At 37.4% G+C, this 25,499-nt stretch overlaps 1 protein-coding gene across 3 annotated transcripts in view; it reads left to right on the forward strand.

The window, feature by feature from the left end:
- The window catches only part of UPF2 (UPF2 regulator of nonsense mediated mRNA decay), a 61,284-nt gene that overhangs the window by 21,394 nt on the left and 14,391 nt on the right, over positions 1-25,499 (forward strand). For all 3 annotated transcript variants that reach the window (XM_057422436.1, XM_057422438.1, XM_057422437.1), the window contains 11 exons: positions 2,121-2,224; positions 2,735-2,820; positions 8,672-8,780; positions 10,048-10,161; positions 11,088-11,204; positions 17,014-17,199; positions 17,730-17,933; positions 18,462-18,737; positions 19,535-19,718; positions 22,280-22,419; positions 24,971-25,075. In XM_057422436.1, coding sequence (XP_057278419.1) covers positions 2,121-2,224; positions 2,735-2,820; positions 8,672-8,780; positions 10,048-10,161; positions 11,088-11,204; positions 17,014-17,199; positions 17,730-17,933; positions 18,462-18,737; positions 19,535-19,718; positions 22,280-22,419; positions 24,971-25,075 — 1,625 coding nt within the window. The remainder of the gene's footprint in view (positions 1-2,120; positions 2,225-2,734; positions 2,821-8,671; positions 8,781-10,047; positions 10,162-11,087; positions 11,205-17,013; positions 17,200-17,729; positions 17,934-18,461; positions 18,738-19,534; positions 19,719-22,279; positions 22,420-24,970; positions 25,076-25,499) is intronic.

The following is a 25,499-nucleotide window of genomic DNA, read 5'->3' on the forward strand; positions in this document are numbered from 1 at the left end:
AAGAGGTAATGCAGTTTTGAAATGTGCTGCTACCGAAAAACTGAAACTCAAGAGGATCAAAGTGAAAGCAAGAAATTAACTGATTTTTTTTCACATGAATTGCATACTGGGAATCCCCGGCTGTTTCATTTCCTGTCACTGTAAAACTCTGTCTTAAGTCTCAGACCTGCTTCAGGTACTAAAAGAAAAGAGCCTTTCCACTTAGAAAGGATCCACATGCTGTGATGAGAAATACAATGTGAGAGTATCTTTGGCCCTCAGTGAAGGAGAGGACCAGTGAAAGGGGAGATACATTTGGGAACTGTTGAAATTCAGTGTGATAACAGGGACTTTTGAAAGATTGCCTTGAATAGTGGCTGAAATGTCAAAGACTGCTTTAAACTGATTTCAAGAACCGTGAGTCAGTTTGAATAGAAGATTGAGGTGAGACAGCTAACTGCTGTAAAGGAAAAAGGAGAAGATAAAAGAACATTAGAGGCGGACAGTAAGGTGTGGCTGTAAATACCTAAATGGAAGAATGCATTAAAATGAGATTTGCTACTAAAATTTGTTTTGTTTGAGCTGTTGTATGCATCCTAGTGAAGTCTGAGTATATGGGTGATGAGAGAGTCAGGGTTCCATTAACCATTTAAAACATCATGGTCCTCTTGTTGAGCATCTGGAACAGCTTCCTTTTTTTTTTTTTCCCTCTCCTTTCTTAGTGAACCCTTCTCTTGTTCTTCTGACTTCTAGTCAGAGAGGAGGAGGAAGTGATGCCACCTGCTTTAACCTCTAGCACCTTCAAGACTGGGTAGCTTGCAGTGTTCTTTGAAACAGATTTTAGCATTTCTCTGCTTAAGTTCAACCCCTGCCCCTAACAGTTTCCAGGAACAAGAAAAAAAAATGGTCCTACAATGTACCATCTTTTTCCCTTATAGCAGTTATCTCCTTCCCTTTCAGCAACTTGAAAAATGAACTTGAGTCTTCATGCTGGTTTATCTTACCATGTAGCCTTTAAAGACATAATGAATTTACCAGGTGTCAGGTATTTTGTAGGTTACTTGGGTGTGTTTTCCACCACATGAATGCTTTCCTGGGTATTCCTGTTACTGCTGAACATCCTCAAACTGAAACAAACCCAAGCTTCATCATGTTCCTTTTTCAGGAAGCAGCGTTCTTCTGTGTTGCTTTGGCCAATGAAGACTTTTTCCCAAGTGTTTGTGTTGCAGCTCGTTGTTTTGGCTTGTGTTGTGCTATAAAGGAAACTAAACTCTTTTCTAGGACTTACTAAAATCTGGAAGAGTTTTGTAAGCATACCACAGATTTTGCAATTAGAGGATAACTGTAGGGGGATTGCTCTGGTGAGGTCTTCAGAGCAGATGTCAGAAAAACTGAATTCCAGTGGTAGAGTTGTCCTACAGTCTTCTACTTGAGTAGTGTTAGGGACTCAATCAGTAGACGCACGTCACTGTTGCTGCTTCCTGTGTTGCGAATTCCACAGAAGCACCTGCTTGAAAAACAAGTTACCACTTGTCTTGCAGCTGCTGCATGATCAGCCCTCCATCCATGTTGCTTTATGGTTCTAGGCTCTGTTTTCAGCACTGCTGAAGGAATTGAGTTGGCCTCTAGCTTTTACAGCCTAAAGTGAAAAGATGTCAAGAACATACTGGATGAAAGCCTTAATGGATGCTTTTGGTCAAAAATCCTGTTTCTCCTGCAGGACAAACATACAGAAAATGTAGAGTCTACAGTTGCATTAAGGTGGTTTGGTTTGTTTTCCCCCATGTTTGGGCCTTCTTGTGATCATCCTTCTGTCATCTAAAGAAATTATGATAATTTTCTAGGAATATAGATTTGTTGTTGCTCTTGACAGTATAAAGTAGGAGGCAGGGAACTTCATGAATAGGAAGACAAGTTTATTTTTTACTTTTGTTATCAAAAGCAATAAATGGATTTTTTTTTTTCTTCATTAAAAAGGATATTTTATATTCATCTTTATATATTATCCCTATATATATATGTTTGAATCCGTGAATGAATATTTAACAGCTAAACATTACAAATGTTTGGGTGATACGATCATAAATTGCAATATTTCATAGCTTAAAGATGTGTGCTGCTTGTTTATTTCACTCTGTTAGAACAAGAGGATGAAGAAGCCAGTACTGGATCTCATTTAAAACTTATAGTAGATGCTTTCCTTCAGCAGCTTCCAAACTGTGTCAACAGAGATCTCATAGACAAGGTATAGTTTTCATTTTTATCTACTCTTAAAGATAATGCTAGATCAAATAGATTGGAAGCAAAGATTTGAAGCTTTTGAGTCTGTCAGGAGCTGAACTATATTTAAAGTAATTACTTTGGAGAAAACCTTTTTATCCCTCACTTAATCACTAATTGCCAAGACACCATGTGATACTGATTTTTTTGTCTGCCTGTTTTCTTATGTGTCAGTTTGGTTTAGAAGTAGACTTGGCTTTTTCCAATTTTCCTCCCATTCCTCTCTGACAGATTACTCCCCATCTGCCTAAAGCTGTTTTCTTCCTTGTGTTGGTCCAAAAAATCAACTGGACTCGTTTTGCAGATATGTCAGTTCTAGACATAAAGGAAGGCTTTTCTTTATGGCTGTTCATAAAGCAGCTGCATGTAACAGGAATAACTCCATAAAGATGCTTTTGGAAAGCATGCTGTATTACTTTAAATAAAAACACACTGCAGTAAAGGTGAAGTGTTTCATTGACTTTCCTCTTTACAGGCAGCAATGGATTTTTGCATGAATATGAATACAAAAGCCAACAGAAGAAAACTTGTACGAGCACTTTTCATAGTTCCTAGGCAAAGGTAAGAACTGAAGGAGAATAAGATAGCTCCACCCTTTGGTTATTTAGCATATATATGTATATGATTTTTAACTGTTTAAGTTACTGAAAACCAGTGTATATTCCAAGTTGCATTTGTTCATTTCTGAGGTGCACTTCAGGACTGATTTATGCATTAATGATCAAGGAATTCCCCACAGTATTTTGCCATACCAGTGTAAATTTTCTTTAATAATTTCTTTTTTTAAATATTAGTTTCTGTCTTCTGGTACTTGTGTGTTTATAGTGGATCTTTTCATGACTTTTTAACCATGAAAACAACAGCAAAACTTACCTTGTAGCAAAAGAGGATGTATTTTGTTCAGGAGAACTTGCACTTATTTTGTGTAAGAACCTATGAATAGTTAGAGCACAATGTAGTTCGGGAAGGAGGATTTCTTGTGATACGCTAATTCTGATGTATTACATAGCTATTATGTATCTTCTAGAATATGTATCTTGCATCTTCTGGAGCAGCACTGGTTCTAGGCCAGCCAGTTTAGAGAAAGCGAGTATAAAAGCTGGAGCTTGGCCTCTTCTGTCCACGTAGATTTGTCCTTGTAGAGTTTTGCTATTTCTCCTTGTGTGAGGGCCCTACACACAGAAAAATAGCCTTGCTTACAAAAATGAGTGCAAATATTAAAATGAAACTTTTAAATTCATTGGAAGAATAATGTATTTTTTTCCTCTCCGGTAAACTTGTACCTTAAAGAGGCGCAATTTAAATAGGTGCAATTACGCGGGAGTTGCTTTTCTTGCTCCACCTCACCCTGTTTCTCCTGGGAGGTTGTTTTGATGCTGCTTTTAGTTTCAGTGTTTCATCATCATCTTGTATTTCCTGTTAAGAGTTCACACCACTTTGATTCCATGCCTTTTAACACTAGTGGGGGGTGTGGAAGTACAGTTTGAGTGTCTGTGTTGTCTGAAGGCTTGTGTAGAAAACTGCTTTGAATAAACAGTCTCTGGTGTTTTGTTTTCATTACTTTTAATCACTTCTTGCACTGTGTTTTCAACCTTAATTCTAGCTTATTTGTACATCCCATCTGTAATAAGGGTCTGCTGTGCTAGTAGCATTGCTCTCTTTGCTGGGTATAAACCAGTGGTTTGTTTGCTCACTATATGCGTTAACCTGACTCTATGTTGATACTAGCTTTTGCAACTAATCTTTTCTCTTCATGTATTCTTTTCTCTAAAATGTTACGGTTTTGACACCTCAGTCTTTGGAGACTTTGACAGGGGCCTGATTGTGCCCGAAAAATGAGTTACTGACAGAGGAGGTAGGGAGTTGAGTATCTTCTGTGTTAGAGGTAACAAGGTGTTCTTCAGTCCAGTTTTACGATGTAGAGGAAATACCAGCAGGCTAATAAATAGAAATGTTAACCATGAAATGCATCGAAACACAATTTGAGAACATTTTTCATAGCCTAGGGCATCTACAGTTCTGTAGGAACTCAGACTAGTATAGATGGTGTGGTTGCCTCAAGGAGCTGCTTTGTGACAGTTCTGTTCTCTCATAGTTGGAACTAATACTGAAGCGAATGGCTCAGCTGATTGCTCATGGTTTTTCTTATAAATATTAATTATTACTATTAAGAAATATTAATATTTCATGTACAATTCTATTTTTAATATCTTTTTCTGCTGTCTGCTCTGAGACCTGCTGGGCTAGTAAATACTCCAGCTTCCAGCTGTAAGATCTTAAGTTCAGTTTTGTATATCTGCCTCTTCTCTTGTCTGCAGTAGTGATGCCCATCTCTGGGCTACTAAGCAGGAGAAATAGGATGTTGACTGAGCTTCTTGTCCTGAGCCACAAACAGTTGCAGTGGAAGTACCAGCTGAATTGCCAATAGATGCACATGATTTTAAAGGGCAGTCTATCTTAATATTTACATTAGCTTTATTTCTGCAGTTGGTGAAGGAGCAGTTCTGCTTTCTGTCTTGAAATCACTGTTTATAATCCTTGTAGGAAAAACTCCAGGTGTGTATATGGCACATGGTAGTAATGGTTGCTATAAAATGCTACAAACTGATTTAGAAAATTATAAAACACTGCTTCTAAGCTTTGTATACTCTGCATTAACTATGGTTTTGCTTTGTGTATCTCTTCACTGAGCCATATTATACGACTTTGCCTTCCATTATTGTTGTTGCATCCTAGTTTTTAGTATAAATTCAAGTAGTTTCTGCAGTCTCTCTCCAGGATACCACTGGAGAAGAAAGCTTTTTGTGGTTGTGTTCTTTAGGGGATTCTTGGGGCTCCTTTTGCAAAAGGTTCAGAGGAACAGCATCCTTATAGGATGTAGATAAAGCAGTGTATTTTCCAAAAGTGTTTAGTCTTCAAGCGTATCAGATAATGCTGTTGAAGTCTAGATAGTATGTTATCAGCCATAAGAAGATGTTTCAGTAACAGAGTAAGTTCTGTTTCTTCTCCTGAGAGATCAGTTTTAGGAAATAATATATGCAGGCACAACAGTTTTACTAAGAAAGTACAAACTGGTTTCGTGCTTGAGGAGTGATGAAGACACTGTAAAGTTGAAGTCGTCATGTAGTATTGCTGTAGAGTTTCTTGCTTCCACTAAAGTTGGATTGACTGGGACAAATACAGAGACAGAAAATTTAATTTGACAAAAGGGGATGTTTTTTCCTCAACTATCTGTGGATTAGTGTTAGAAACAACATCATTGCACTACTCTGCTGAATACTTATGAATGGATCGCATTTACATTTTCAGCTGTGATTTGAACCTCTAACTCAACAGAACAGAAAGCCTTTTAAAAAGATTTCTTCTCAGTGCTAGTATACAAGTGGCTTTCAGGTTTGTATTAGAGGGTTGGTTTAATACTAAATATTAACCTTTTAATTCAGGACTATATAGTTTGCACTAAAGTGACAGCACAGTAATTTAACATATACTGCTCACAGCTTTAAGGCATTTATGTGTACTTCTTTGCTGTTGAACTGCATTATCTTCCTCTACAGATACACATGGATCTGTCTAGCTGCATACTGCAGTTTGCAGTTTAAAATCTCTTTTTAGGCCTTAACTTCTAAACAATTCTAGCAAATGCTAAACAGCAGATAGGAGCTGTTGCAGCTTCTCATTTTTTTGCCATCCCCATTCATGGTGATCTGTGAAGTTGCACATTTACTAAGTAAGAGATCTGTTGTTCATCTTACAGAAGGTTTTAGCATTATCCTTGGTTCTTAATTCAGAAGTTGGCTGCAGCTTAAGTGTTTAAATAGTTCTGAGCATTTTAAGTCAGAAGTTGTAAACCCCCTTTCAGCTCTTTATCCTGAGAATCCTCAGTAGCAAGGTCCTTTCTGTTCAGTTGAACTTATCAGTATTTCAGTGGCCTGTCTCATTCAATGATAAAATTGAGAGATGTGCTGGAGATCAAAGAGTTCATGCCACAGCTACAAAACAAAAGGAAAAAGTGCTTATCTGGTAGCATGCCACTTCCACAACATCCATCTCTTCTCACTGAGCATTGTTGATGGCAGTTTGTACCTGTTCAAGCCCAGTGAATACACTGCATTTGTCTGGATTTGGATTTGCTTGTGAGGCAGCAGTTCTTGCTCCATTACCTCATACTTTAAACTGTCTTTCTGGTAGAATCCCATTTAATAAATGTCCAAGATGCCCCCTTCACTCCTAGGTATAAAATTTTGGATGCAACCATTCTAGAGAGTTTGCAGCTAGGACTTTAATTGAGCAAAGTTTTGTGGTTTGGGTTTTAAAAGATGTGCTCTTAAGTATTTCACTGAAGTGCAGTCCATGTGATCCAGAGGTCCAGAACTGACTGGATTACAATCCAAGGCATATGGTCAAAATGGCAATGGTCAGAAGTAATGTTCTTTTGCTGTGATAGTTTACTGATGCTAGGTCTTGTTTCATAACATAGAAGAGCAGGAAGAGAAAGCAACACTATGGGGTTTGTGGTCATCCTAGTTAATTTCTGCCCAACTTCTCAAGAAAGAGAAATGCTTTTGGAGAAAATAGAAAACGTGGATTGGCTTTAATGCAGGTACCAGTAGATGGTGCCATTGATACTGCAATCTCTCCGCTTCTGAGCAGGAATTTTTGTCTCCCCTGTGAAAGGGAATGGATTCCATCTCCGATTGCCAATTTCACAGTAATTGACCCAAGGTTTTTCCTTATTATATTTCATCTATTTCAAAGCACCCAATCTTAGCATTCATTCCCATGAAGAACCCTTTTGTGTTCTGTGAGTGAATAACAGCAATGTGCTCTAAGACTTTAATTTCCCCTGGGTATGTTCAGTTTACAGAGATGAAATTATTAGCTCTCAGAAGGCAGGTATTTGTTCAGCATAAAGCTTTCTGCTACTTGTCTTAAAAGATGTGCCATGCAGAAATCCCCTCCTTTCAGCCCAAGTCCTTTCTCTAGTTCAGCTTTTGTTTGTTTATGTGAAGTAATAAGACTTTCCCTTCTCCAAGAGTTAATGGCTAAATGCTTAATAACATCACAGTAATTTGCTATGGCTAGTCACCCTTGACTGTGTGTTCCAACAGGCTTGAAAAATGTAAATACTGCTTCAGTTATCGATTAACAAGAGAGAATGAAAAAGGTTAAATAGGTAACTGGCATACCTGTAATGTTTCACCAGGAGTTTTAGGGATTACGAGGAGGCTGCTTAACTCTGCCTCTTTCAGGCAGTATATGCTGATTCTTCTGATCCACAGATTATCAACATAATTAGCCCTCTTGCTGTGAGTGGATATTAGGGGATCTTGGAAATCTGCTCTAGTGGCATAGCTGTAGAAAGGAGAAGGGAGGCAGTTGTGCATGCTTTAGTTTTGACTTGATGATTTTCTGGTTTTACTTTGTGCCAGAGCAAGATGTATTTACATCTAAAAACTGTGCTTTTAGAGTTCTTCTTTTCCTTTTTTTCTTTTTCATTTCTTTTCCCTAGCAGTAAGGGAAAACCTGAACCCTTCATAAAGTGTAAATTCCAGATCCATTTTCCCTTACAGGCAATTTCTCGCTTGTAACATGCAAATTTAAGATGTGTTTCTCCACTTAAAACTTGTTTTATGGTTCATCTGTTGACAGCATTTACTTATGTTCTGAAAGTAAACTAAAAATACCTTCTTCAATTTGTTAAATGCTGTTATGAGGCCTCAGAGGGCAGTTGGTTTCTCTGTATTTAAAAGTGATACCTGCACATTTATGCAAAGCAGTTGTGTTATATTCTGTGTCCTGTTACATGATGCCACAAACCAGGTTTAAGGGCATTTATCTGGTTTTTACAATGAGATAGTCTTTAATGGAAAGAAACAAAGTATAACCTAAAGAGAGCACAAATTACCATCTGCTGAGCTTTGGTTTATGTAATAACTACTACATTCACTTAGAAGTTCACTGCCTTAAAAATAAAGATGTTCTTACCTTTCTGGTTATGTCTGCTGATACTCAGAGAAGAGAAATAGAAGCAGTAGCAAATGGAGTCATCTGTAAGAACTTTTCATTTTGCTTGTTGAGAGGCATCAGGATTCTCTTTGTATCTGGTAATTTCTTATAGGTCAAATTCCGTAGCTGAGATGGTGTTTGGCATTTCACCCGAGGCAGTAGTTTTGAAAGGAAATGAGCTGTGAAGGATGCCAGTAGGATGGGGTAACATACCTTCTTGTATTGCTGTTTTTAAACAGTATTGCAGTTGGAAGTGTGAGCACATAAAATTGTGTGTAGCAGTAGTTCTGTTGGTATATGCACACTCATTCCTTTCACAAGTAAAATTGTAACCATACTTACAGACATAAATACCTTTTTGTCTATGAATTGCTTGTCTGTTCTATCATCTCCTCTGTTGCAGGTTGGATTTGCTACCGTTTTATGCAAGACTGGTTGCCACACTGCATCCTTGTATGTCTGATGTAGCAGAGGATCTTTGTTCCATGCTGAAAGGGGACTTCAGATTTCATGTATGTTTTGTTGATTCAGTGGTTTGCATTCAGATTAACCAATCTGATAATAGTCATCCTTTGGGGAGTAAATAATGTTTGGTATTATGTAGGTGCTAATTTGCTGATTTTGAAATTCAGTGAATGTTTTTCTATCATCCAAGTGGATTTATTCTCAAATACTGCATTTGTACATTTTAAAACAAAATTGTTTTACAATTTACCATATGTATTTATGTGTGTATATATATATATTAAAATGAGCTGTACAACAGCTAAACCAAATTGCAAAAGTTAAACTGTGCTCCAACTGTGTTAAGAGTTTTCTGTAAATTAATAACTTGCATTTAAAATGAGAATTGACCTTTTCTAACAAAACTTTCCCCACTACAAGGTTACTGCTGTAATCTAGTATTTACTATTGTAATGTAGCGCTTAAGTCAGTTATTTTTTACTCTTTTCATCAACCAAAATTTTCCTCACAAACACGTTTTCAGTGTTGTTTCTTTCATTTTGTTCTACGTTTATTAATGAAATTAGTTATGGTGCACAGTGATGATTCATTCACTGGTTTCCAGGTTTTATATGGCATAAAAATATTGCATGAAACTTGGAAACCAGTGAAGGAATCATCACTGTGGTGATTTTCTTTCTTATATTGACATTTAGAATGTGTATGAATTGCTCTTAGATACAGACTTATTTAAGTCTAACTATCTGAAATTAACTGTTTGTACTCGGGAAAAGCTATTTCTTTTGGGGAGAACTACAGGTTTGCATTTTACGGGTTATGTTTAGACATAGATTTGTACATTGGTAATAAAATTATACTGGATATCAGTAATTTTAAAAGAAAAAAAAAGAAAGGACGGGTAAGGGGTAGTCTGCACATTATTAAACCAGACTTGAAAAGCTGTCAGTATTTAATATTTTCTTAGGGACTAGGTGGTCCTAGTCATTTAGAGACTACTTAATGATTCTAAAAATACAGAATCTAGAATACATAACTACTACTTCATTGTGGTAAAGAGGGTTGGACAGGTTAATGTGTGGTGGGTGGCTTGGGGGGGGGAGTGGAGGGATGGGGAAAGAAATTGGAAAGCTTTTGAAGAAACAGGGTTGTAGAGAGACTTTAAGAAACCTGGTGATAGCTAAAGGTAGAGCATAAGGAACTAAACAAATACCAAACATTGCCTAATTCCTAAACTATTACACAGATTTGTGTTGAAGTAAATTCTAAGAGGTGGGTATTTTTAAGAGCCTGCATTCAAATGCATTCTTTTTTTAGGTAAGAAAAAAGGACCAGATCAACATTGAAACAAAGAATAAAACTGTGAGATTCATTGGTGAGCTTACCAAGTTTAAGATGTTCTCCAAAAACGATACTCTCCACTGCTTAAAGGTTAGTGTTGTGATTGTAGAAACATTGCTACTTACTCATCTGCTATGCATTGCAAAGATTTCATTATGTTGATTACAATTAATGTTTCTACAGAGAGCACAACAGTAAGAGGAAGGCATTAGGAATGGAAAGCTTTTCAGTGATGCAAGGAGAGGCTTATATGCCATTTTAGCAGGTGCTTTTGTTCATTGAAGAACAAACTAAACCTTTGGAAAGCATTAACCTTCAGGCATATCATCTCAGTTTGCATGCTGATAAACATTCAAACTTGTCTTTGAGGTCAAGTCCCAGATTAAAAATGGGTTTTAAAAGATAAAAGCATGTTTTATAAAGGTGGTTGAAGACTCACAGGGGTTAAGATCACTTCTTGTGGGAAGAGTTTGTGTTTGTTGACTCAGGTATCAAAGCTGAATTCTTAAAAAGAGATCTGATTATCTCTCTTTTTTTCTCCCATCTATAAAATATTGAAAAGTGCAAAGCTTTGTTAATTTTCACCTGCTGCTTAACTTAATGCAATTAAATTTAGATGTGCGTTGAGGTTATTGTGTCCTTGTGCAGTATTATTTTGTAGTTTTCCAGTCTAGCAACAGGAATTTTAAAGCAGATGTAACAGAGTTGGAAGGGGTATAAGGAAGATTATAAGAGTTTGTTTCAATATTGTAGTCTCTTCATGCTAGGCTGAGGAAGCATCCTGTTTTTCAGGTTTCTGGAGCCTTAATTTGGGTTCCAGACTGTTCTTATAATACTTTTTAATGAGAAATATTTATAATTTTGTTAACATCTGACCAGTTAAATTAATTTGCATTTTTTTTCCTTAAAGAACATGGAACACCATAGTAGTGTACTGTATGGTAGATGTAACTTACTGTTTTCTGCAGTTGAAAAAGATGTTTAACATGCTGTGTTTTTATATAAATATATACCAGATGCTTCTGTCAGATTTTTCTCATCACCATATTGAAATGGCTTGTACTCTGCTGGAAACCTGTGGAAGATTCCTCTTCAGATCACCAGAATCTCACTTAAGAACCAGTGTTCTTCTGGTAAGAGAAAACCTGTTGTCTTATGGGGTGGGGTGTCATGCACCAAATTAAACCAATGATTACTTTTATTTTTTGGCTTTGTGATGTGGTCTCACCATAATGATGATTGTGATTAACATCTCAATTGTCAGTTACAACATTCAAGCACAGTAAGTGAAAACTTGCATTAGGTTTTATCTTGAATGCTCAGGGAGGATAAAGTTCTTGATACTTTAATAGTATCAGACAGTATCAAACATTTATAGTATCAAACAGACAAGTATGGGAAGACAATGAATCTGTTATCCTGAAATCTCACCTCCTCATTGTGGAATGATGGACTGGTGTTACCTATGTTCAAGTCCTAGGCTGCTTTGATGCTATCAGGCTTTTTGTAATCCTGTGGACTTGTATCATCTTGTTATTTATAGCATGTCCAGTGTTGTTTCAGCTCTGAGATTGCACCTCCTGTGAGAATAGCTATTTGAAAGTATTCTGGAGAGCTCCAGTTGACCTATAAATCTGTTCATGACTTAAAAAAAAAAAAATAAAGAATTGAATTTCTGAAGCAAAAGACTTTGCTTTTGAACTACAAATAATTTGGAGATAGAGCAAAACCAGAGGCTAAGGTTGAAAGAATCTAATAGGTGTACCTGTACGTGCCTGAAATGCTATTTGAGGGGGAAAATGGTAGTGAATGGAGCTGGAGATATTTCAACTCAAGGTGAAGACAGTTGTGAAAGAAGTGGTTTCTGTGGCTGTGTAATGATCTGGGGTTCCAAATTTGAAGGAGAAGTTCATGAAGACACTGCAGAAATAGCTTTTAGAAGTAGAGCTCGGTAATTAGGGTAAGAGTTGAAGTGGTATCTGTAAGTCTAGATTCAAAAATAACAAGGGTTATCTTTGAGTCTTTTTTAGTGTATGAGCCCTGAATAACATGTTTACTGGCTTGAGACTATCCTAAATCTCTTGTGTCCAAGGCAAGAGACTGAGTCCAATATGATTGAAGAAATCCTTCAAAGATGGATACTAGCAGTAGGAAATGGCATTAGATTAAAAGCAGCTTAAGCAGATACAGACCAACTAATAGACCATGTTATTGTATTTGAAGCCTGACTAGATGTTTTAATATTCCCTTCAAATTTGTGTACTGCAGAAAGAATAGAGGTGCGCATCTGCAGTAAAGAAAGTCTGTGTGTCTGCCCTTCTGGAAAGGAGCAATTTAAATGTTTAGAATCTCTTCCTAAAAACAGAGCTCTTAAGCTGTGAAATATCACTGTCTCTGCTGTATTTATCTGCTTTCTTACCAGAGCACAGGCTTACTCTTGACAGGCCTTTCTCTTGAATGTATAGTCTTTCTTCACATGCTCTAGTTAATGGAGAAGCGGTTGTTGCGCATTTGGTTATGTTGCTGTACAATTTCTTCCTCTCAAAATGCTGTTTCTTTCTGAATCTGTTTGAATGTCGTTAACGTTTATTGTGGTGGTTTAGTCACAAGAGGTGGGCAAATTAACTGCAGGTTCTTGGCTCATGCTTTTTGTTGAAGTGTACTTTGAGTCTTGAAAGGTTGGAATGTCTCAATTTTGTAAAGGTTTGCCAGCTGATGGGTTTTATTGTTAAATATGTTCCTTTCCATAACCAAGTATTTTTCCCCTGAAAACAATGTTCTAATATCTTTAAAAGACACTTTACCTGTTGCTGCCATGTTTTTTGTTAGTTGTTAAAACTTTTTAGAAGTCAGGAAAAATGAAGTACCTTTATTAAAGCTGCCTTTTGTAACTGACTGCTTTTGTTTCTATGCACTACAAAGCCACTGATCTGTATATTTCTGAAACCTGCTGGATGAGCACTAAATGTGATTTAACTGTGAAGTGCAAGAGAAACCACAAACACTGTTTCAGTAACTCAAAACTTCACACAGTTTTGTATAAGTCATTTTTTTCTTATGCATTGAGGAACCAGGAGAAGAGAGATGGCACTAAGTGTGGAATATCTGTTGACTAAGATGTATAATTGCCTATAGATTTATGTTCTACAAACGTCTTAATAGCTAAATCTTCTAATGTTGCCCTACAAAAACTATAGCAATTAATTTTGACTTAAATTGTCTTATACCAGTTCGATCATAGTCTTATGGTACCAGTTAGTGTGATTTGTAGAAAAGATTGTTCCCAAAGCACACTAATTAGGATCTTGTAGTACAAATCTAAGTAAATGTAAAGCTGATCTTACTAATGATTCTTAGGGGTAGGATTAAGGTCTGTTGATCTTCCAAATAATTATTTGACTTAATACATACTGATGATATAGTATGCCAAGCAGGCTCTTTGTCTCCTGTTAGAGACAATACTGCTTTTTCTGGTGTGGAAGAAAGCTAAGAATTTATTTTGAAAGTAACTAAGGGAAAATTAAGTAGTAAAGCAGTGCTGTAAGAGTGCTTCAAACTTAGCAGGAAAGAAACATTTAATGAACACATTCTGGTTCTGTAGAACTGCTGGCATGTTTTGCAATGATTTAATAATTCTTTCATCAGAGCGATGCTGTTTGTTAATTATTCTTCCTGACGAGCTTTTGACAGTTTGTGTCCTTCATGTAATTTAGAATGTTACTGTAAAACTCACTTGACTTTAGGATTGGTCTGTTGATAAATGGATTATGTGAATTGGTGCTTTGGAAGGAAGAACAGCATTATGTTGATCTACGTTTCTGTAACGTAATCGTAGAATCATAGAACAGTTAGGGTTGGAAGGGACCTTAAGATCATCCAGTTCCAATCCCCCTGCCATGGGCAGGGACACCTCACATTAAACCATGCCACCCAAGGCTCTGTCCAGCCTGGCCTTGAACACCGCCGCGGATGCAGCATTCACAACTTCCCTGGGCAGCCCATTCCAGAGCCTCACCACCCTCACAGTAAAGAACTTCCTATATCCAATCTAAACTTCCCCTGTTTAAGTTTTAACCTGTTACCCCTTGTCCTGTCACTACAGTCCCTAATGAATGTTAAAATATCAAATTCTTATGTCATGCTGTTTTGATCTTGTTAATACCAAGCCTGCAAATCTTCCTTGAAGAACTTTCTGATGCATTTTTAATCCTTTAACTTAAACAGTTGTGTGACATTGTCTTTTTTAGGGCAAGATCGTTTGTATTTATAAACATACAGTACATACAGAGCTCCATGGTGGCTCGTTTCTCAAGGTGACTCCTTTTATAGATGGAGTTGAAACTGTGGGAGAGCATTGTTTGTACGGACAAAAGCTGTGGCAGAGTCATTGTGGTTAGATTGAGACTGTGTTAATTCACTGTAACAGTAGTGTGCTTCCAAGAAACTTAAAATTGTGATTTTTGTACTGCTGGGACAAGTAGCAGGGTAGTAAAGGGGAGAAGGAGCTGAACAGTTTCAGTAGCTTATTGCAGCCTGATAACTGAAATATCAAAAAGCCCAAGTCAGAAAAGCATTTCAGCATGACTGACATAATTTTTTTTTTTTTTTGGTGCTGCTTTGCAAAAGGAGAGATTTTGTTACTCACCAAGAAAAAACAAACCGTTTGACTTGGACATTTCAATGTTGTTTGTGATCTCTCTTTATCAAAGGAAAAAACAGAAACGTAATCTTCAAATGTAATGCTTTATCTTTGTGAATCTTCATTTCAGCCTAGTAAAATGGAGACCCAAAGTTGTTAAAGGTTAAAGTGCTTTCGACTGCAAATCTTGCCTTTTTTTTCCTTCTGAAATCTGTAAAGGTTCTTGTTATTCTAGGCAGTATACTGCTATGGTTTCTCTTTCCTGCCTCTCCATCTGACTTGATGCCTTAAGTGAAAAAGGGTTGAAATAAACACAGTTGTTTAAAATTTTTATGATTTTTAGTGGAGGTTAAGACTAATACCAATACCATCTACTTACAGTTAGGATACATACTTGGGATTGCTCAAAAAATTATAAATGACAGTGATTTTGAGTCTTGGGGTAGTGCATGTTGTCTCTTCTGGGAAGAAACGTAATTATAACCCATTATTTAGAGCATAACATGCAGCTTCTTTTAACAGGCAAATATACAAATTGTGTAGTTTCAGGAGGGGGTGAATTTTATTTGCAAGCCCTTTTGCCATATTGTCTGTTATGCTTTACTTTGCTTCACTTAATTTTCTTAGTTTATAGTAAAACATGATAAATGTCACTAAGGTAGCAAAGATGTTTTTTTCTCCTGATCTATCTAGAAAAGGTCTAAAATTTGAAGGCAGTATTAACATACATGACACAGTGAGCTTTTGGTACCGTCTACTGTAAGTGCTGGGGTTTATTCCCCCCCACATCAAACAATTTACATACTCAATTGTTAAGTGCTGTGCATCTGTTAAGTACCTGTAGGTAAACTTACTACTTCTTGGCAGAAATTTGCCATTTGGAAAGGAACAGTCTCAGTTAAGGAAACAAGGGGGAGGCCATTTGTGTCATGGAAAAGGTTAAGATGAAATGCCTTAGGGTTGATGTCAGATTGAGACCTTCCTGGCAATAGATTCATACCATCTAGGAGGAAAATGATGTTATTTGTTGGGTTACTGTGCTACACAAACCTACTCATCCTTATTGAATTAACAGCTGAAACTTGAGGTTCAGGAGCTGTTTGAGTATGTTTACGTTTCAATTGAACTGAACCACTGCCTTGTATAAGAAACTTCAAATTATTCAAGTTGAGTGGAAAGTCCACCAGCATGAAAAGTTGTGCTGCTTTACCAGTGGTCAAAGAAGGTTTAGACTCTTTACATGAGTTTACTGCACTGCATGATTGTATATCCCAACACTGATGTGCCGTGATAAAACAGTACTTCCGTGTTAGTTTTGTTCATCTGCTTGATGCTGTAGTTTACTGTGTATCCAACCTCTATTAAATAAAGTCTAAACCTGTGCAGTTTCTTTTCCTGTTTGACCACCTTGGAGTGATTTAGAATATGTGGGATCATATGGTATACATAAAATTTTAATGCAACTTACAGAATTACATAAATACACACATGCATATAAAAAATTCTTTTGTAATGGAGTTAAGCTCATCCCCCCATCTTCTGCTGTAAGAAGCAGCAGCTTACAACTGCTACCTTAGTTGTACAGAATTTTTAGATACAAGACAATTTCAAACCCCACAAAATAAGAAAGTATGTATCCAAAATGAAGTATGGAGGAAAAGTTGTATTCTGTGAGGGAAGCTAGGACAATCCTGACAGTGAAGCATAGTAATTAATGTTGATGTAGCAACCTTTTAGTTGTCTGATGTTTTCAGATGGTTTTCCTGCAGTCTGTTCTGCTTGGGTAAGCGGCAACAATGGAACATGTAATAAGGGAAATGCCATTGCCTTAAACACTGAAAATTCATGTTGAAACAAAACCGTGAACTCTCTGGAGTTGCATGCTGATGTAAAGAGTAGATTGCCACTCTTGTGATGATTCACTGTGCTTGTGTCAAGACATAAGGATTTCAGCTATTTCAGTTAAATAAAATCCTGGTTTGAACAGAGTTGCCCATAATCTCATTAACCATTTATCTAAACAGTAACATTTAGATTTCAAGTTGAACTTTAAATACTTTTCTGGAAGCTTTTTCACCACAGGTGAAGCATTATAAAAACAAGGATTGTAAAGAAAAATTACCTTGGAAATAGCAACACAGAACCATATGCTTTGTCCTTTTCTTCTTTCTACTGAAGTTTTTAACTTCCTTTTCTCCAACCTTTCGTGTTTCCTTTATCCCAGATGTAACTATAAAGACCTTTGGCTTGAAAATGTAATGTGACATCTTTATTTTAAAATGATCATTTATATTTATTTCCAGGAGCAAATGATGAGAAAGAAACAAGCAATGCATCTTGATGCACGCTATGTTACAATGGTAGAAAATGCCTATTACTACTGTAACCCTCCTCCAGCTGAAAAAACTGTGAAGAAAAAACGACCTCCTTTGCAAGAATATATTCGTAAGCTCCTTTACAAGGATCTCTCCAAGGTCACCACAGAGAAGGTAAATCCTTTTGAAATCTTTAATACAGATTTTACTGGAAATTATGTAGTACTAACTGCTGAAGGGTTTGGGGAAGGTTATCAGTTTTAATTACAAAGAAGAGGGATCTTTTTTGTATCCCTGATAGTCAGGATAGTTTCATTTCTTTTATTGTAATGCATAGAAGCTCCAGTCATGGACCTGCATTTGCCAGAGCATTTAGTGCTGAATGAAGAGAATGAAGTGAGAGTCTTGTGCTAAGTATCTTGTGCTCTTAGTAAGAGACAAGACTATAGTTAAATCCTGTAAGAGCAAGGCAATTATGGAACAGATTTGAACAGTTTGATTAGTAGCTAGAGGACAGCAGTTGGGTTTCATATATAAAGTTTTCTGTAGCTACTGCAGATCTGGAGGATGCTTGACAAAGAGAAAAAGGTTGTTTGTAGGTGCTTAAAGGGATTTCATCCCAACAGTGAGAGACTGGGAATGACACTGAGTGTTTTCATATTTTGCTTGCTGCATTATTAAGCTTGTCTTAAAACTTGGTTTAGGTCCTGAGACAGATGCGCAAGTTGCCTTGGCAGGACACAGAAGTAAAAGACTATGTTATATGCTGCATGATCAACATCTGGAATGTGAAATATAATAGTATTCACTGTGTAGCCAACCTTTTAGCAGGGTTGGTCCTTTATCAGGAAGATGTTGGAATCCATGTGGTGGATGGAGTGCTAGAGGATATTCGACTAGGAATGGAGGTAACCAACCAACGTTCTCAATAAGCTGTACTTATTTTGAAAGGAAAAGAGTAAAACAACCTTGCTTAAAGAAGGGAATCCTTGGATTTTGGATTTTTATCTGATTTTTCTACCTCAGTTGTTTATGTAGGTTATTTTAAATTAAAACCCCCACCCCCCCAAAAACCCCAATAGATTGTTTTGCCCTCCCTTGTCATAGTAAGGGCACACAATTTATTCTTCAGTGTGGTCAGATTCATGCAACTTTGTTTTGATAGATGTTATAAGAATTCTCTGGACAATGAAAAATCATCACAAGTTTAAGAGTTTATGCTAAATGTATTTAAACTTTATAATAGCTATAAGTTGCCCTGCTTTCATATCTACTTTTTGTGTGAAGTGTGTAGCCATAAATAACCAACTTTTATTATAATGAATTCTGTCAAATTTTCTATACTGCTTTTTTCTTTACCAAACAACAAACCTTTTACAAAGATTCTCTTGGGTCTGTGTGGTAAAGTGAATTTTTTGTTCCTTTTTTTGATAAAGGTGAACCAGCCAAAGTTTAACCAGCGGCGGATCAGCAGTGCAAAGTTCTTAGGAGAGCTTTATAATTATCGAATGGTGGAATCAGCTGTAATATTTCGAACTCTCTATTCTTTCACATCGTTTGGTGTGAACCCTGATGGTAGTCCTAGTCCACTGGACCCTCCAGAGCACCTTTTCAGAATCAGACTAGTGTGTACTATCCTTGATACCTGTGGGCAGTATTTTGACAGAGGATCCAGCAAACGAAAACTTGATTGCTTCCTTGTATATTTTCAGGTATTCTAAACTAAATTTTATATAGTTCTGTAGATTTCCTAAAAAAGCTAATGTAATGTTGTGTATTTCTCACATTCTTCTCTAGCACTGTAATTTTCAGAATCCTGTCTGATACTTTTCTTTTAAAGTGATGTATATGTTCAGTTATATGTAGATGTTGTTGTTCCAACAAACTTGCAGAGCACTGGGGTAGCAGTTGATTCACTGAAGGGTTTAGGTTTCCCCCTTCATGTGGTCTCAGCAATGGGAAGAATGGGCTGAAACCTTCTTAGTTCCAGCAAAGGTAACAGGTCTTCTAGTTGGGATGGAGAAGCTCCATGCAGCAAAATAGCTTGGCACTGACTACTTAGAAAGCAGCTTTGCAGGAATGGAGCTGGGACTCCTGAACTGTATGAACATTACATTAACTTCTGCGCCATTAGTGCAAAAGCAAGTGCCTTGGAGAGAATTAATTTTCTTGAAAATTCAATTGAAAGCTGGCTGATGAAGTGCACATCTCTCATAGAAAGTGTCTACTCTTAGAAGGCACTTTTCAGTGCTATTTTCTTTTGCTTAGTCTTCATACTTTTAAGTTGTTATAATAAAAGGAGCATATTCTTCATTTATGATACCCAGTGAATCAAACAGTGTTTAGTGATATCAAAATATGTAACAGTTGTATGAAATAGGAAAATAGTGATGTAAAGTCTTTTGCATTTCCTGTTGTACAAACATGGGCGAGCATTGCAAATTTCCTAAGTTAAATAGTTTATAAATGCCAGTGTGGATGTAATTTATTTGAATATTTTGTATTCTAGCGGTATGTCTGGTGGAAAAAAAGTCTGGATGTTTGGACAAAAGACCACCCATTTCCTATAGACATAGACTATATGATCAGTGATACACTGGAACTGTTGAGACCAAAGATAAAGCTCTGCAATTCTCTGGAAGAAGCTGTCAGACAGGTGCAGGATTTGGAACGAGAATTCTTAATAAAATTAGGTAAGAAAATGTGCAAAAGAAATGAGGCCTTTTTGACAATTCCTGTGTTAAACTTCTTTTGTGTTATGATGACTGTTGTTCTCATATAACCTTTATATTCTCATAACATAGTTTTCCAACATTGCATTTTTCTGATCACCGTAGAGATCATATAGAACCATAACTCTAAAGTGATTGAGTGTTCAAAAAGAAGTCAATATGAATACTATTAGTATAGTAGTATATAATGTGCATATATATAGTACACATGTAATACAGTAGTATTTGAAGAGTAATGTATGTGTATATTCGTATGTGGATTAGTAAGGTGCAAATGATGAGGAAGAAAATAAAATTTCATCAGAAGAATTTAGGAAGCATGGTGTAGTATGAAAAGCAAGGAGTATCTGCACACCTGATTACTGCAGCCTGTTGATTGGTAAGCACTGGTGGAAGCAGCTTGGTCATTTTGGTAGATTAGTTGCTTGCAACTCTGTTCCTTCCTCAGTTCTTACTGATTAAAAGTGCTCTATCAAAGCAAGCGTTATTGTAAGACTACAGTAAAAGGTGTAATGTGTTTTGCTTTTAAAACACTGTCAGGTACTTTGAGCCTTACACTTCCTTTGGAATAATTCTGAATGGGCTTTACCTTTCAGTAGAGCCCAGAGGATAATTTACTTTTATGAGTTAAAGCAGGGTTTTTCTTCTCAAAATGTATGTCACCTAGGTTGCATGCTGGCTTGTAGTTCCTGCTAAGATTACAGTAAGATATATATATATATATAAATAAAATATAGATCTTGCTGTGTTACAAATCAGTTAATTTCAGGAGAAAAGTCTTGCAGCACAGCTCAGTTGACAAGATACTGGTTGGCATGTATCTAAATGTACTATCATCTTAATTTTTAAACCTTTTGTACGTATCAGTTCTTACCAATTATTAGATACTGTTGCGCTCATTTCTCAAAAAATTGAGTTGTTTTCAAACCTTCCATTTTTATTTGAAGACAAGCTTGTTCATGAAAAGTTTTTATGTGTAAATTTTACACTTTGTGTAAATTAGAGCCTTCATAGCACTTAGAGTTGCACAAGTTCAACTTTTAAGAATAATCCTTTAATCTAGAGTGATGATGAGGACATGTCATTGCCAGTTAAAATGTAGCAACTTCTGTTTTAGAAGGAATTTATTTTATTAATATGCCCTTCATTTAATGACATGCCTTAAAATTACCTATGTAGTAACTGAAATGCAGATTAAAGTTTCCTTATGGTGTGATGTAAATTACTAGCTTCTATGCTGTCAAAATTATAATGAAGTAGTAACAACCATTTACATGAAGTAATACTCTTCTGAAAGATACTCAGCACTTCCTACAAATCATAAGAACTTTGCTACCACTACAGCAGTTGGATTAGGTGCAGTTAAGGGGGAGATATGCGGTCACTAAATGTGAGAGTGTTGGAGAACATCTTACTGTGTGTGCTTTGGCACAAGCAAAGCCCATCAACAGTACAGCCTTTACTGTAGGGGGTTGCGTCATGTCCATCCACCCCCAAGTGTGTTGCTCTTCTTGATACTGATATTACTGGCTTGCTGTTAAACGTCAGTTTAACAGTTTCTGGTCCTCCTATTGGGACTGTCTGAAGGTGATCTCAGGAAGATCCTCATCTACCTTTCTTATCTTTGAAGGTTACGATGATAGGTACAAGCATATCTGAAGGAAGCAAGTGTTTAATACTTCAGCAAAAGCTCTAGTCAACCCACAGTTCTTGATCAGTTTGTCCCTGCAGTTTCTTTGCCCATGGACAGTAGCACTGAGAAGTTATTGTGCTAAAGACCATAATATGCTTTGCTCTTTGTCAGTCAGAAGTGAATTCTAGGCAGAACAGTAGTTTGTTGCCTGCAGATCTTGCACTGGGGACTGATTGTTTGTTCCTGTGCTGCTCTGGTGATTTTGTACTGGTGAGAATATAATGATTCAAAAGAATCTTGCATGATTATGGAGCAGCACATATTTTGAAGTGCACAGTGTTTAAAAATAGTGAAGCTAAGAAGAATGCTTTGAAACTTCTGAAATATGGAGGAGTAGTGTGTTAATACAGAACTGAAATCCTCAACAGCCATTGGGTTTGTAAAGTGGTTTCAAAACTGTTATTTAGCAGCAGTGTGAAGTACTGGATCCAAGACTGAAGGGGATTGATATCTTTTGAGTTATGCTGATTTTGTAGAGTGTCTGTAGTTTAGTGCTCCTATTTCAGTGCAAGTGTCGGTAAGGTTGCATGTTTAGTTTGAGGCTATTCTTGAAGCAGTTCACATAGAACAGCTTCTTGATTGCTGTTCTGTGGGAGATTTTAAATATTTTATATAATACTTTCCTCCTTTTCTGGCAGGGAAACTATTACTCTTTATGGGTAAGGTGACTATATAGAAATTATATTATTATATTTAGGAGTTGAATATTAAGACCCATTGGAAGCTTTAGTGTTCAGTGAAAATGGACTTTCAAGATGATCTTCCACATACAACTTGAGCAGTTATGTGAGTTCTAATGTTCTAATTCTTTCTCTTTTTCAAATTTCAGGAATTGTGAATGACAAAGATTCCAAAGACTCCATTACAGAAGGAGAGAATCTGGAAGAGGATGAAGAGGAGGAAGAAGGTGGAGCAGAGACAGAGGAACAATCTGGAAATGAAAGTGAAGTAAATGAGCCAGAAGAAGAGGTAAACTTAATAATTTACCTTGCCTTGCATAAAAATGAGTAATCAAAATATTGAAAACACCACTTCCTCAATACCTTCTATGTCACTGAGTTAAAAGGTGAAATGTGGGTGTACACAGCCCAATCAGTACTCTGAGGATATTTAGATCCTAGTTTTGTATATATGGAAAACTGAATACAGAGTATCTGAGGCTTATTCTAGAGAACTTATGTCAGAAGCTTTAACCTGACAACTTTACTCAAGGAATGTGATACTCAGGATGATAGGTTGATTTGGGTTGGAACGGGCCTTAAAGATCATCTAGCTCCACCACCCCCTACCACAGCAAGGGACACCTTCCACTGGAGCAGCTTGCTCCAAGCCCCTGTGTCCAACCTGGCTTTGAACACTTCCAGGGATGGGGCAGCCACAGCTTCTCTGGGCACCCTATGCCAGTGCCTCACCACCCTCACAGGGAAGAACTTCTTCCTCATGTCTGATGTAAATCTCTCCTCTTCCAGCTTAAAGCCATTCCCCCTTGTCCTGTTGCTACACACCCTTGTAAAAAGCCCCTCTCCAAAATTTTTGCAGGCCCCCTTTGGGAACTGAAAGCTGCTCTAAGGTCTCCCCAGAGCCGCCTCTTCTCCAGGCTGAACAAACCCAGCTCTGTCAGCCTGTCTTCATAGAAGTGCTCCAGCCCTCTGAGCATCTTTGTGGCGTCTTCTGGATGTGAGGCTGCTCCTCTGTGTCTGTAGATGGCCTCATCTACTCAGTCTTCCTGGTTGGGTGGCCCCGCTATTATGTCCCATTTTCATGCCCTCCCTTTAATCCTGACCCATAAACTCTTGGTTGCTCCTTATCCATCTCTAGGCAGAACTCCATCCCATCCCTTCCAGCTGGTCATTGACACAGAGGGAAACACCCCTTCCCTGTCTTCCCTGTCTGTCTGTCCTGAAGAGCCTATGTCCTTCCATTCCCCCACTCCAGGCATAGGAGCCATCCCACCATGTCTGCATGATACCATGTCTCTTAACTCCTCTTGTTTGTTCCCCATGCTCTGTGCATTTGCATAAATGCATTTAAGCCTCTCAATAAAGAGATGCCGTTATTTTCTGGCATGGAAACGCTCAGATAATTTTCTTCATCTGTTGTAGGAGCAAATGTATTGACTAGATGTCAAAGCAGTCATGCTGGAAAAACAACAGATATTCAGAGTATGACTGTTTAATGTGAATAAACAAAAGATTTATGGAGCATAACAACCTTCCTTGTTTACTGTGCCAATAATATTTTCTATCAGTAATGGTGGAGCCAATAAAGGAAAGACCTGTACATAGAAATTCTACTTTGTCACTATGACACACCAAAGTTGATGTGATAATGGTTGTGTTATGAGAAAATCAGTTCATCAAGGAAATAGGAAACGCTTTTTCTCCTTCTGCTTGGGTTGGTTGGTTTTGTTTGGTTTGTTCTCAGCATTCATGTTCCTGAATTATGCTGGTTTTTTGCCTTTGTCCACAAATTAGTAATATCATTAGAATCATAAATTCTGGGGTGTGGGGAACGAAACTGGAGATCATCTTATCCAACCTCTCTTGCTCAAAGCAGGGTCATCCACTGCAGGTTGCCTGAATCCAATCAAGTTCTGGATATCCCTAAGGATGGAGGCTCCTTTCCAGGCAATCTGTTGCAGTGGTAAAACACCATCATAGTAAAGAAGCACCTTTTTTTATTAAATTTAAATTAAATCTTTCAATTTGTATCTATTGCCTCTGTGTCTGTCACCAAGAAGAGATCAACTCCCCCTTTGCTCCCTCACTTCAGGTGTTACACAAATTGAGAAGATCTCCCCCACCCTGAGTCTTCTGTTCTTCACGTTAAACAAGGCCATCTCTCTCAGCCTCTCCTCCTGTGATAGGTGCTCCAACCCCTTAATCATCTTCATGGCTTGTGGCTGGACTTGTTCTACTATGTCCATATCTGTCTTGTACTGGAGAGCCCAGAACTGAGTGCAGGACTTCAGATGAGTCTTGCCAGTGCTGAGCAGGCAGGATCACCTCCTTTGACGTGTCAACAGCACATATTCTTAGTGCAGCCCAGGATGCAGTCAGCTACCTTTGCTGGAAGGGTGCATTGCTGGTTCTTGGTCAGTTTGTTGTCCACTAGGACCCCAGGTTCTTCTCTGTGAGCTGCCTTCTGGATGGGCAGCCTCTAGCCTGTACTAGTGAATGAGATTATCAGTCCTCAGGTGCAGGACTTTGCATTTCCCTTTGTTGAACTTCAGGAGTTCTTGTTAGTCCATTTCTCCGGCTTATTAAATTCCCCGAGTGGCAGCACAACCATCTGGTCATCAGCCACTACTCCCAGTTTTCTGCTATATGTTTGTGAAAATGCTGGATAAAGCCCAGTGAGTTCAGGCAGAAACATTAACTACAAAACATAAGCAAGTTTACAAAGACTGAACTGAACAAGTTTGGATGGAGAGAAAGGTGCAGAGAATGTGTATGAGGAATGGGATGCAGGTGGTCTTTTTGGTTTAAAATAGTCATAAGCTGTTCATCTAATATTTCAGGAGGGCTCAGACAATGAGGAAGAAGAAGGTGAAGAAGAGGAGGAAGAAAACACAGATTATCTTACAGACTCCAATAAGGAAAATGAAACCGATGAGGAGAATACAGTACGTGTTGTAGCTTTAGATAAGTGTATTCAGTTTTGAATCTTTTAGTTGTCTTTACTGACTGTTTTTTGCCAGTGCTGCTGTTATGAGTGGGAAAACACAGCTAGAACACTCCCTGCTGTTCTTTCAAATACATTTTAGAGCTTATTTTTGTTTTTTTGCAAATTACTGTTGTTACCTGTTGAAAATATTTATGTTTTCAACTTTTACCACAACGTGTTTTCACATGACTGTGCACTTTCACAGGTAGCTAGAATGGAAAAAGATTGCATAAATGGTGGTTTTGCAATGCCAGCAGTGGTAGCAAACTGATATGGTACAGTAAGGTAAACTATTTATACTCTACTAGATCTCAAAACTGAGAAGAAGGTAAACCAAGAAGTTCAGAATTCCTAAAATGTGAATTTGGGATTGGCAGATTGTA

The sequence above is a fragment of the Pezoporus wallicus genome, unplaced genomic scaffold, assembly GCF_028554395.1.
Source record: "Pezoporus wallicus isolate ANWC-B61680 ecotype Strahan unplaced genomic scaffold, APGP_CSIRO_Pwel_v1 contig_3058, whole genome shotgun sequence".
Taxonomy (NCBI): domain Eukaryota; kingdom Metazoa; phylum Chordata; class Aves; order Psittaciformes; family Psittacidae; genus Pezoporus; species Pezoporus wallicus.